Source organism: Hyperolius riggenbachi, chromosome 9 (assembly GCF_040937935.1).
Source record: "Hyperolius riggenbachi isolate aHypRig1 chromosome 9, aHypRig1.pri, whole genome shotgun sequence".
In the NCBI taxonomy this organism is placed as follows: Eukaryota; Metazoa; Chordata; class Amphibia; order Anura; family Hyperoliidae; genus Hyperolius; species Hyperolius riggenbachi.
The window spans coordinates 168,791,431-168,805,795 of NC_090654.1; the positions used below are offsets into that span (position 1 = coordinate 168,791,431).

Here is a 14,365-nt window from a genome sequence, read left to right on the forward strand (position 1 = left end):
GCTGTTCAGTGATTAACCACTTCATTACTATCACTACTCTATTTTTAAATCGTTCATTAGCTTGATTGATGTCTCATAGTTTGACAGTTAGAGTGTGTGCTCCAGTGCTGCTGGGCCAAGGGCTGTACACAGTGATAAGCTGTTCAGTGATTAACTCCTTCACTACTATCACTACTCTATTGTTAAATCATTAATTAGCTTGATGTCATTTGTGTGACAGTCAGTGTGTGCTTCATGCAGCTGCTATGTGTCTGTGTGTGTGCTGTGCACAGACCAGGCCAGCTGCTGCCTGCTGGCCAGGTATTAGCCTTAGGTATAGGTTAGGGATTAGGGGATATGATTACTGGGTTATTGTGTAGTTAGTACTGTAGTACAGCAGTCAGTGCTAGTAGTTGTTTGAGTAGTAGTACCAGTGTGTTAGCTTTCTACAGAACTGCTGTGCTGTGAGCAGTGCCAGTGTGACAGTTAGTGTGCACTAGTGTCTTTTCCTCTGCTGTCTGACTGTCACTCGGCACTTGGCACATGTCACGTGGCACTTGGCATGTGTCACATGTCACTTGCCACGTGTCACGTGTCACTTGGCACGTGGCACTTGCCATGTGTCACGTGGCACTTGGCACATGGCACTTTCCACGTCTCACTGGCAAGTGACACGTGCCAAGTGACACGTGACACTTGGCAAGTGCCACGTGACATGTGCCAAGTGCCACGCCACATGTGCCAAGTGCCACATGACATGTGCCACGTGACATGTGCCAAGTGCCATGTAGCAAGTGCCACGTGACACTTGACAAGTACCACGTGACACGTGCCAAGTGCCACGTGCCAAGTGCCACGTTACACTTGGCAAGTGCTACGTGACATGTGCCAAGTGCCACGTGACACTTGGCAAGTGCCACGTGACATGTGCCAAGTGCCACGTGACACTTGGCAAGTGCCACGTGAGACGTGCTAAGTGCCAATTGCCACGTGCCACGTCCGGCATGCTCCTGGCACACGTTACACCTGCTGCTGCATTGCCCTGCTCCTGCTGCCTGTGCAGTTCCCACCGCCAGGCCAGGGTGCCACAGGCCAATGATACCACCTATATTTAACCCAAAACACAATTGCTGCGTAATTTTTTGGAGGTGTCTTGGCTGAAAACTGTCATGTCCCAGTTGTGCGGTTGGACTTTGGACACAATGTGGGCTGCATGACCGCTGTCTGGAACCTAGGCCTAATGTTGACAGCCTTTTTTTTGGGGGGGGGGGGGGGGTTAAGTCCCCACAACATCAATTAGTGTTCTCCTTTAAAAAACAATGATGCTACATGCCTTATTTACCCGTTTTTAAAACAATTTAAAGGGCACTTCAGGTTTTTCTATCCGGATATCCGAATCCAACCGGATAGGCCGGATAATGCATTTGGATATCCGCATGAACGCAGATATCTGAACGTTCGGATTCGGATATCCGATCCGGATCCTGATATCTGGGTATCCGGATCCGGATCAATTCGGATTTTAAAAAGTACTATCCGAGCACCCCTGTATATAATAACATACCTATCTAAGTCATACTGATGGGTCTGGACGTGCAAATACATACATCAGTGAAAACTAGTAATAATAAATACTGTGTGCAACAAAAGTGCTTTTATATTTTGTGTGCACAGATTATAAAATCTAAGATAATATAACATGTTAAGCCAATATATTAATCACTTAAAGAGGCACTTAAGCCAAACTTTTTTTTAAAAAAATGACAGTTTGCTAAATAGATGAGGCAGATAAAAGACTTACTGCATTTTTTTTTCCTTCTGTAGTCCTCCGTGTCCCACTAATCCTCCCTGACAGCAAGCCCTGTCGGCGCCTGACGGCGAATGACCCAGGAATGTAAATAGATAGCTCTTCCCTTCACTCGCTGGGTCCTGCTGCCGCCGGCGCCGCAGCCTATACTGCGCTGTGCTAGTGCCATAACTTCAGAAATGTGCGCGCGATTAGCATACAATACAAGCGTGCACTGCACAGCTTTATAAATATCTTGTCCAGCAGAGCAGTCCTTATTTACAACTGTGCCGGACACTAAACTAAGTGTAAGCGCATGCTCCAGCAATTCCTCGGGAGCAGCGCTTAGATGTCTCTACACTCGTGCACTGAAAGAGACAACTCAGTGCACGAGCCAGCGTAACTAGGAGACCAGAGACGCAGGAAGCGAAGAAGCGCTGGCTGACCCGGAAATAGTTCCGGCCAGCAGCGCCATTTTGAATAAATTAAAAATATTACTTCTGTCGGTAACAACAGAACTGAAGGCTCCGCAGCAGCGCAAAACGGGCGAAATTGCAGCAATAGAGGAAAGGAGTAAGGTAATACCCTTACATTAAAAAACTATCCTGGCTTAAGGTTCACTTTAAGAATACAAAACCTTTTTTAAAACTTTTTTAAAGGTATACATACACATAGACATGTATGCTGAATTGCTACAATAGAGAGAAGGAACCTCATAACTTGCATACATGTAAGCTGCAGTCTCTCCACAAAACTGTATTTTTCACAATTAATATAAATGTGAACTCCGTTGAGACTGCAAAACACTCCAAAAAGCAAGTACTTGTAAACATATAAACAGTCAATGTCAATAGATTCAATAGAGAACCAGACAAGGAAGTGTGCAGCTGATGTATTGAATATCTCATTAGGGTGACAAATGGACAAATGCTGTTTAGGCAGTGTGCACCAAATAAAATTCAGCTGCATATAGTTCCCACCTGAAACTGTATTATTTCTGCCAATAGACGGAATTGTAGATCCACTATTCATATATAGCCAACTGGCTGCAACAAAACTTGGCTGTGCAGCATGAATAAGATGTAGTGTCACAGTGGACAAAAGTCAAAACGCCATAAAACCAATATAAACACATAGGCACTGAAAACCATACATCTATAACTGCATCTCATCAGCACAGTGGCCGGCGAGTGGAAAGCACAGATGTATGGATATTCTCTTGAAAGGTACATAAATGTGTATGGTGTTCACAGGCATCAGTTATAAAATAAAAGAAAGAGTTCCTTGGATGGTGTGTGTAGTAATGGCCCAGACTCCAGTGTGGAAAAACAGGTGGAACAGGGCCTGAATCATCTTAGTTCAACATGTTTTGCCAACATCTTGTCGTGGTCATCAGCAATGTGGCATGAATTTGTTGTCACTTCTGGCATCTACATACAACCACCCCAATCACTCCAGCACCCATCACAAACCTTGCCAAGCACAGACATAACCAAGTGAGGGGTAGATGTTAAATCCTTCCTATACTATAGATAGACCGGGCAATGGGGGTTGTAAAGATGCCAAGGCATAGATGTGCCATAGCATTAATATATAGATGTAAATGCTAAACAGGTATTATTAATCAACATGCAAAATTCATATAGATTGCGTTAATCCCTTGTTAATCAAACACAACAGTAATTTACTGTGCGACCATCAATTACCATAAGTACAAAATCCATAGTTTAATAATTCCTGAAATTGCATAAGTGAAAGCTAGGGAGGAAATAGCATCTAGTCTCCATAACAGGAGAATCATGTGCAGGCATCCACAAGGAGTACATTTAAAAAAGTTGCAAAATAAAATGGGCAAGGATTTACCCAATAGTAGAATATCAGACAGGAAAATAGGTGAGAGGGTATTAGAAGGGACTATTAGATAGTTTTAGAAGGTTAAAATGGAATCCTTCATATTTACTGATACTTAAAATGTTGCTCCAAAGCAAGAAAATATTCTAAACTGGACAGTATGCTGAATTCTTCTTGGAAAGGTTATCAACATGTTAATTGTACTTTTACTAGTTACAAAAAAAAAACAATTATCCATGCATTTTCTCTTCTGTGTGTTTAGCACTTCAGGGAACATTTGGACAAATTATCTGCAAAAGGAATTGGGATGCTGGACAATGCACTGAACGAAGCCTTTGATTTACTGAGTGAAGTAAGTATTTGTGTTGCTATAAAGCAATTTTATTATAGGTCTCTCTCCTTCACTTTTTCATACGTGGGCCAATTTTTTCTCAGAGTTGATCTTGCCTTCAAAGTTTGTCACCTTATTTATATACATTATCGCCGTGATGATGAAGAGCGTTCCGGTTCAGGAAGTGAGAGCCCGACACCTGGCCCGGGTGTCGGCGGTGCAGTATTATGCGGCAGAGGGACTGGGAGAGGAGCCAGGACCACGCCGGGGGACCTCCCGACCTATGGTCAGCTGCAGAAAGCCCCAGGTGAGTACCAATTTCATTTATTTTGTTAGCTCGGAGTCCCTTTAAGGAGCTGCTGTATATCATTAGGAATTATCATCTGGCCTGAGCTGTCGATTAACACAATGACACAGCCACACACAGGCACACACAGACACCATTCTCTCTCCTCCCCTGGCTGCCATTCAAAGGATCCTGCTGCAGGCTGACTGTAATCTCGTTGGCAGCAGGAGGAGTGGAGCTACATCCTGCCTGCATGTGCTCCTGCCCTCCCTATCTACTGCATGTAAGAATAGCTACAGTGGTGATAAATTAAAGGAGATCAGTCATAAAAATAAAATAAAAAATAAAGTAAGTTGTATGATTAGCAATATAAACTTATTAAGATCAGTGCAAATAACATGTTTAAAAAATAAATGGTTATCAAGAAACATCAGCACAATGCCAGTTTATCTTAACATTGACCTCTGAGGGGGGTCTGCCAGCACCATTAGTAAAGGGGCGGGGCTGAAACAACATACATTTTGTTTTTCTCAGAAGTGAATTTCCTCATAAATTGTAATGAGTGTCTTGCAGCTAATTGCCATTATTTGCAACAGCCACAGCTCACAAGAACAAAGGAGAACTTCTGCAAAACACAGCTGTGTAAACAGACACAGCTATTGAAACCTGAGGGATGTCAATGCCAACATTGCAGGCTTTTAGTGTAGCGAAGCTGTCTTGTCTGGCTGCGGCCTGTCTGCAGAGTCCTCTCTCTGAGGATCTCACGCAGATAGCTTCCTTGTAAGATGTGGCTATTACAGTCATTACAGCTAGGGAGTACCATCATTCACAGGTATAAGTATCCTCTCTACTGTGAAAGAAAAAAAATGTTGTTTGAGCCCCCCTTACCCCCCATTTCCTAATGGTGCTTGCAGAATCATTAAGTAACCATGCATATCAGAGCGGACATGGCTACTTAGTCATAGCTAGCTTTGACTAAGGAGTCATGTCCACTCCAGTACACATAAGCTTTTATTGCTGATTGTCCACTGATGTTACAATAAAGATTGGACTGTTTAATAAATCCAACGGTGTAGCGCAGGGCTGGGCAAACTTTGTGTGGCCTGGGGCAAATTCCCAAGAGTCCTCCCTCCCTCCCTGTAGAGTAGTGAGGGGAAGAAAACAGGGGGTTAAAACTCACCTGATCACTGTTTCCAGTGTTGCGTCTCTATGGCAACAAAGCATCATATGACACGCCATCAGGACGTGCCAGCGTATTGAATGCTGGCACACATCAGATAGATTCCTGTCATATTCGACTTGACAGGCATCTGACAGAAATCTATCTGATGGGTGCAAATCTATAAGTGTATGGCCACCTTTATTGGAGCAGAACTGTCTCAGACATGTTAAGAAATCACTAAATAGTGCAGATTCTTTCTTAAACTGTATTATGTGTTCATAAATGTGTTCATAAATACACTTAAAGAACAGGTGAACACATATATTAGTGTTCACTTCTGCTTCACCTGTGCTTTAATTTAGTTTCTCATATGCATAAGTCCATCATATTCCATAACTGCTTTCTTTGCCACTTCCAAATACAACCTGCACTGTTAACAATTAATGCAAATACCACATGCCACCAGCATTTATTTAGGAAGTCTTTTTAGACAAAATCATACAATCTCTTGACAGCTAGCACTAGAGTGATTAGATCCTTCCACAAGGTAATCCCGTACTAAAATTGTGAGATCTCCTTGGTCCTATATATATTGCTGTGAGTCTTAGGCCCCGTTCACATTGCGCGCGTTTCAGGAACGCGTGCGGGAGGCCGACACGCACGACATCAGACAGTGCATAGAGTGCACTGTTTGATGTTCACACTGCATGCGTTCCGGACCTGTGCGGTCCGGGAACGCATGCTGCACGCGTTTCCTAGCAAAACACGTGGCTGTCCCATTCACTTTCAGTGAATGGGATCAGCCACGCAATGCACAGAGACGCACATGACGTGCGTTCCTGTGCGTTGTGTTCTGAACGGAACGCGCCTGCGTTCTGTGATGTGAACGGGGCCTAACAGTTGTCTTGAGTCTACATTTTGGAAACCACTACTTTCAGGACTCATGAGAAAAAATTATGCCATCTGGCCCATTCAGTGTTTTTTTTTTTTTTTTTTTTTGCTAAACCAAATTAATGAAATTAAAAGCAATGTTGAAATACTCTTATTAAATTGCAGTTGACAGATATTTTGTGGAGCTGTCAGTTGTATTCATCAGATGTCACAGTTATACCCAGAAATGTTGATGTATAATGAGATTTTTTTTGGAAGGCAGCTTCTGATTCTGTTAATCAACAATTACGTTTGGACGAATGCCACCTCTGTAATTATCCCTTCTTTTCCACTTGTAACGTTTCAGCTCATGTTTGTTGACACTAATATATTCTAGGACTTCTATAAATATATAGCTTATCCATCTGGAGTGTATTCAGCACTTCCCAACCAATCCACCAGCATAAACCAGTTTCTGGGTTTTACCTTTTATCAACAAAGCAGAGCCAATAAGAGTTATATCTTTTCTCCTGTAAAATGTATGCTTTTCCATAATTATATTGTCTTCATTATAACTAACTAAATGAAATGCAGTTGCTTTCAAAGACCCAGTTATACAGTATATCCAGTTAGAGTATTGTGTAGTGTGCTAAAAGGAGCTTAAAACCATCTGAAAAAAAAAAAGTACAGTAACATTAACATACCGAAAGATGATGTGCAGAGCTATGCAAATTATTCCAATTCTCCTTCATGAGCCACGCATCCCCCCAGAACCACAGTTTTTTTTAGAGCACCTCATTAATTACATTGACAATCCATCAATGATCTCAAACTGGGACTTTTAGCTGCCACCTGAGTGCACCTGGAATAGGACTGCTACAAAACACACGTCTGTCCTCAGTTCTTCCTGGAAGGGTGCTTAATATATGATCTATCCCTTCCTCCTTCACTACTTCTTAAAGGGGTTTGGCTAGAGCCACTAGCCACCCATTCTCATTTTCTAAAAAGGCAGGGAGAATAACCATGGAGTGAGGTGATACAGCAATGTGGCAAAGCATTGTGGTATGCAAAGGCATTTATAAGGAGACAATGATAGGCTGACATTCAATTAGCCCCCACCCCCACCACTGTTTTCTGTGGAAAGGTGGGAGGCCCAGACATGAGGACTGTGTCCAGACTGCAAGAATATCTATCAGGAGGAGCCAAACAGTTCATATAGAGTGGTGTGTAATCTGACTCCTAGTATTGAGAATTGCCATTGGTATGAGTGGATATTAGGGGTGGGGAATATTCATAGAATTAGGCTTGAAAGTCTATAATTGTTTTACAAACCAGCTTCCTTAGAGACATCCATGATTCATTGAGGACATTTTTTTTTGCATAGCTCTGCCTACTGTCCTGAAGTAATGCACAATAGATTTTCATGTATTTTGAAGAACATGAAGAAGTGATCATAGGTTTTTACCTCGTTTTTTAATTAATGCAAGACTGTACTCTGCAAAGACTTTTCCCCATATGCAATTAACTTTTTCTCCTAAGTTTTCTCTGTTTTCTCATAGGTGATATTTTTAAATGTGTCAATAAAATGCATTTTACACCACCAGAAAGCAAGAAAACACTCAAAATAAGTTTGATAGTACTTTTTCATTTACTTTTCAGTACTTTTTTAGTTGAAAGGTGCTGGAAAGTTATTTTAAATAGAAAATGAAAAATTCTCTTAGGAGAAAACGCAGGTGAAAAAGTGAATTGCATATGGCCCTTTGTCTCAGTCTTTTATGTTTCAAGCTGTACATTATCTTTGCACAGGCAAATGATGACCATTTACATAGTTGGCAGTCAGTGTTCCAGCTGCTCACTGACTGCTCCCGACCGCCAACGTGTGAGTGCGGAGGGCTGGATGGGCAGTCTAGTTGTATAGGTGAATGATGTCCATGGTGCATGCATAGCTACACCCACCTCACAAATATACGAGCTCTTGAATTAATTCGCAGTGGGCAAAATTGTATTACATCACACACAATTCACAGCAGTATTCTAACATTATATACATAACTTGAAGTGTATTGTTACTACAAAAGTAATTTTATAATTTGTTTTAAAATTGATATTTTAATTTCAGTCTAAAACCATCCTTAATGTATTAACATTTTCAGAAAGATACAATCTTAGTTATTTGCAACCAAGGTGACAGTTGTACAAAACACATACCGGTACATGCTTAGACTGATGCTAAATGATACTTAGATGGAGTTTATAGTGCATTTAATAAATATATAAAGTTGATCAATTCAGATTTTAGGGGTCTACAGACATCATAATTTTGATGGGGAAAACTATGTGTGACTGTTTTGCCCAACAGTGATGGCTGTACATGTATGTTCCATCTTTTGCACCTAAATGTCTTGGACAAATAATGATTGGGTATGTCATATTTTTTGGCTTTTTTCTCACACACAATGGGGAGCCCCCGACTTCAAATCCCAGTATTCCCATCACCTAAGCACATCAAATGTGTGTTACTGTCCTAAGATGATGTGCAAACAGCAGAAATACTTATTACTTTTTCATCCAAAAAGACTAATAATTGTGTGTGGCTTAAAGCAAACCTGTGCAGTAGCATGGACCCACTCGGGCTTTATCAGAAAAGCAGAGAACGATTGGGTCCATGCTAGTGTGCAGGCAGCTTACACTTGCTCAGTAGCACAGACCCAATGGGGCTGGGCTTTTTCTGCATTAACAAGTGGATTTGCAAACAGGACAGTGATGGAACAGCCAGTGAAGGAGAATGGAGAAAAGCAGAGGCTTCCCTCTCCCAAGGTGAGTACATATTTCAGGCACTTTTTTTCTCACAGATTTCCTTTAAGCTGTTACATTTGAAACTGTGAATGCTAAAACCAATGTCAAAGAACAAAATGATTTCTTTTTTGTGACAATGTAACTTGTAGAGCATTATAATATTTTTACTGATTATGGTTATCATTGCAGTTTAATCACACGGGAGAAGGTAGCATCTGCAGTCAAGCAATCATGCTCATTGCTGATGGAGCTGTTGACACATATGATACAATATTTGCCAAGTTCAACTGGCCTGACCGGAAGGTAAGAGAAAGCAAGCCTTTTCTTCCCATACAGCTAAATCTTTGTAAACGTTGATTGTGATGATGAGCAATGTAAACATTACTAAAGGTGCCTTTGGAAGGAACTAGCTGTACATTTTTCCTCCTTCTATGTAAGATGCTGTTAGCTGAAGTGAGAAGAATATGGAGGCTGACATATTTATTTCCTTTTAAACAATACCAGGTGCCTGGCAGCACGGCTGATCTATTTGGCTGCAGTAGTATCTGAATAACATCAGAAACAAGCATGCAGCTAATCTTGCTAAAACTTGTCAGACCTGACAATAATGTCAGAATCCTGATCTGCATATGTTTGTTATGGGTTTATGGCTAAAAGTATTTGAAGCAGAGGATCAGCAGGACAGCCAGGCAACTGGTTTTGCTTAAAAGGAAATAAATATGACAGACTCTACAGCCCTCTTGCTGTCCTTTATACAGGAAGTGGCATCAGAAGCTAGAGAGAAGAACATCGGTGGAGCGCAAGGAAGGTATGTATCTGCCGCTGCCCGCCGCCTGCAAACATACACTATTCAACGCTGGAGTGGAGCGCAGAGGGGAGAGCCCGAGGTGGGACCATCCCCCCTCACCGCTGACATGCTACCAAGCTCTCCCCTCATGCTGCGACCCCTCCAGCCCCCCCAAAATGGCCCTGAGTGGGGCCCCGCGAGAGCAGGGGCTGCATCCCCTACTGTTACGCCCCTGCAAATAAACGGAGCAGAGAGAATCCAGCTGTGGCGCACATTTTGGAAGATGCACATTTCATTTTCAGCTTTTTTTTTCTTTTTTAGTATTGTTTTTTTGTTCTGTTTGATCTAATTTTCTTTTACACAATATCAGTTATATATCGTCCTCTTCTGTGGTCTTGAACAGACACATTTTTTTTTTAAATTAAAGAAATGGGGACTCCATGCTCTTAAGTCCTTTCTGACTCCACTAGGGCATGTGAGTGTGTGAATGCACAGGCATAAGTGTTCGGTGAGCTCACGTCTATTGTGTGGCTACACAATTCCTAAGGGCACTATTTTCGCACCCATCTGCGAGACGCGCAGCATCACTTCCTGGTGTGCGGATACTAAGACGAATCCTATCAGCCGCGCAATGCATGGCTATGGGATTTGCAGCCTCCCACACCATTTTGGATTGTTATGTCGGCCGAATCGCTAGCGCAAGCGATTCAGCTGGTGGCGCAATTATACCCTATGGTAGAATTTTCCCGTGCAATTTGCCTGCGGGGAAACTCTGCGGATTCGGCGCGGGAGCCGCGCCAGTGGAAACGGGCCCTCAGTGTGTTTTGCGCCTGCATTTAGTGGCCGTGCTTTATGCCGGTTGTCTGCTCACAATGGGCTATGCCTTACAAGTGTCTATGTCTGCTTTGATGGGTTGTGCCTTTTTTGTTACATAGTTTTGGTTGAAAAAAAAGTTATGTCCATCTAGTTCAACCAGAAAATAAGTTAAGAAAAAGGATCACTGTCCTGCACCCATCCCTGTTGAACTTGATTTGTATGAGGAATTTTGTATTGGGAGTACTGGATGTAAGCAATACATTTGTATACTTTTTCAATGCTTTGAACCTATTCCTTTGTTAGATACCTAGAAACATTTTTCATTTTTATTTAACTGCTAAAATGCACATTTAAAAATGCAACTAAAACTGTAAAGTTTGTAACTATTGGTTATAATTAAAATGAACAGGGTAAAGTAATACAAAGTCTTGTGAGGAGTAGGGGGCACCTATCACTTAAAATTAGCAGTGTTGCTGGTGCAGTTTTTGCATATGTGCTAATAGCTTTCTTTTGGTGACATGGTAAGGGACTTTTTTCCCTTAGTTAATGGGCATGAAGGTCCTCACCAGGTGAACACATGGGCCCATATGCAATTCACTTTTTCACCTGAGTCTTCTCCTAGGTGATAATTTTTCATCTTCTTTTTAAAATAACCTTCCAGCACTTTTCAATTAAAAAAGTACCAAAAAATAAATAAAGTACTATTAATTTTATTTTAATGTATTTTCTTGCTTTCTGGTGGCCCAAAGGGCATTTTATTGCCAAGTTAAAAAATATCACCCAGGAGAAAACTCAGGAGAAAAAGTGAATTGCATATGGGCCATAGGCTCATATGCAGTTAACTTTTTTCACCCAAGTTTTCTCCTATGAGATTTTTTTTCATCTTCTTTCTAAAAATAACTTTTCAGCACTTTGCAAGGTACTATCCAAATTATTTTGAGTATTTTCTTGCTTGCTGGTGGATTAAAAAGCATTTTATTGATACATTTGAAAATATTACTTAGGTGAAAACTCAGGTGAAAAAGTGATTTGCATACGGCCTATAATCTTTTACTTGGCCAAGAGATAACTTTAATGGTCCAACCTCTGTGCTTTATTGTACTGTTAACATTTATAAATCGCTGTTCTTCTGTTGAACTAAAAGTGCTTGAGAGCTGCAGGCACTAAGGGTACGTTTCCATCGGTGTGGTGCGATTCCAGTGCGGAAAACGCATGTGCGATTTTGCATGCGGATGCGTTATTCCATGCGTTTTTCTATGCGATTCCGCATGCGTTTTGTGGCCAAGTGTTTTTAACCATGTCAATGCTGGTGTGCTTTTTACATTGTTTTTACACAAAAATGCGAAATCCTGACAAGTGGAAACAGCCCCATCCACTTGTATTGGTTATGCGAATCTGCATGCAGAAAACGCATGCAGATTCACTCTAGTGGAAACGGGCCCTCAGGGCACACTCAGTAGGTCACCCTGGAGCATTCGAAATTCTTATCTAAGGACTCCTTGCTGAATAGGTAACTGATTGGATAGTGAGCTGTTTTGGCTTTGTTTCAGATATGGGCAGCATGGTGGCGTAGTGGTTAATGCTTTCGCCTTGAAGCGCTGGGTCCCCGGTTTGAATCTGAGCCAGGTCAACAATTGCAAGCATTTTGTATGTTCTCCCCGTGTCTGTGTGGGTTTCCTCTGGGTTTTCCGGTTTCCTTCCACGTCTTAAAAACATGAGTTAAATGTCTTCCCCCTAAAATTGGCCCTAGACTATGATACATGTACTACATGATACATACTATGGTATATGACTATGGTAGGAACTAGATTGTGAGCCCCTCTGAGGGACAGTTAGTGACAAGACAATATACCCTGTACAGCATTGCGTAATTTGTCGGCGCTATATAAATACTTTAATGAATATATCAATTGGGGTTGAGGCCAGATAGTTTGATTTTAGTTTCCTCTGACCAGAAAACCTTTTTCCATTTGGCCTCTGATTCTTTAAATTATATTTTTGACGAAGCTTAGTTAATTCTTAATTTAGATAGTTTGTTTATAATTGCAACCCTCCTACTCTAGCCCCATTTGTGGCGTACCTGTGATATTCTTTTCAATTGCACATAATGGTTACTGTTTGCTATAAATTACTGCAACTGCTTTAAAGTTGCCATAGACTTCTTGGTGGCCTTTCTTTGCAATTTTCTGCTAGCTTTCCTATCCAGTTTAGAGATATAGTTTTGTCTGGGTAGGGACCTAGTAGCACCAAACAATATCCACTTCTTTATGATATACTTTACTGTGCTCCTTGGGATTGATAAACCCTTTGATTTGTTTATTTATCTCCTACGTAGTGCATCTTCATTACTTTATCTCTGAAACTTTCTGGCAGTGCCTCGACACCTGTAGTTTGTTTGCTTTCATCTGCAGTATCAAGCATTGGAATGCTCTAGAAACCACTGTTTTCATTCTTAAAGGTAGCCATCCACTGGTCGATTTGCCATCAGATTCGACCAACAGATAGATCCCTCTCTGATCGAATCTGATCAGAGAGGGATCGTATGACTACCTTTACAGAAAACAGATTGTGAACCGATTTCAGCCTGAAACCGACTCACCATCTGTGGTGGTTCTTCCGCCGCTTTCCCCGCCCGCATACATTACCTGCTCCGGCCGGCTCAACTGCCCTCGGTCACCGCTGCTCCATCTCCGCTCTGGTCTCCGGCCCCGGCATGCTTCACTTCTTCCTGCCCGGCAGGAAGTTTAAACAGTAGAGCGCCCTCTACTGTTTAACCCATTCAGGTTCCGTCGTTTTCACGTGAGAAATGTTCACCTCCCATTCATTAGCCTATAACTTTATCACTACTTATCACAATGCACTGATCTATATCTTGTTTTTTCTGCCACCAATTAGGCTTTCTTTGGGGGGTACATTTTGCTAAGAGCCACTTTACTGTAAATGCATTTTAACAGGAAGAATAAGAAAAAAATGGAAAAATTCATTATTTCTCAGTTTTCAGCCATTATAGTTTTAAAATAATACATGCCTCCATAATTAAAACTCGCGTATTGTATTTGTCCATAAGTCCCGGTTATTACACCGTTAAAATTATGTCCCTATCACAATGTATGGCGACAATATTTTATTTGGAAATAAAGGTGCATTTTTTCCATTTTGATCTATCACTATTTACAAGTTTAAAATAAAAAAAATATAGAAAAATGTCATCTTTACATTGATATTTAAAAAGTTTAGACCCTTAGGTAAATATTTACATGTTGTTGTTTTTTTTATTGTAATGGTTTTTTTTTTATACTAAACATTTTATTTGGGTACTTTTGGGAGGGTGGGAGGTAAACAATAGATTTATAATGTAAATGTGTGTTAATTCTTTTTTTTTTTTTTTTTTTCAGGTGTAGTATTACTTTTTGCCATGAGTTTGTTTACATGACGTCACTCTAAGCGTAGCACGCGCTTAGAGTGACGCATCGGGAAGGAGACGGCCAGAAAAAGCTCAGCTTCCGAGAGAAGCTGTCGCTTTTTCAGCGGGGGAGAGGAATCAGTGATCGGGCTTAATAGCCCGATACATTGATTCCTTGGCTACCAAATCCGCGGCCGGGAGTGCGCGTGCACGCACACGATCGGCCGCGGGGGCGCGCGGTAGCTCGCATGGTTCCTGGACGTAGAAACTACGTCCAGGAACCAAAATAGGTTAAACT

At 41.5% G+C, this 14,365-nt stretch overlaps 1 protein-coding gene across 4 annotated transcripts in view; it reads left to right on the forward strand.

Annotated features, from left to right (window-relative positions):
• Positions 1-3,886: 3,886 nt before the first annotated feature.
• The window catches only part of CACNA2D3 (calcium voltage-gated channel auxiliary subunit alpha2delta 3), a 1,137,695-nt gene continuing 1,127,216 nt past the window's right edge, over positions 3,887-14,365 (forward strand). For all 4 annotated transcript variants that reach the window (XM_068253668.1, XM_068253670.1, XM_068253669.1 and 1 more), the window contains exons 1-2: positions 3,887-3,968; positions 9,251-9,364. In XM_068253668.1, the coding sequence (XP_068109769.1) occupies positions 3,924-3,968; positions 9,251-9,364 (159 nt within the window). In that variant the 5' untranslated portion in view covers positions 3,887-3,923. The remainder of the gene's footprint in view (positions 3,969-9,250; positions 9,365-14,365) is intronic.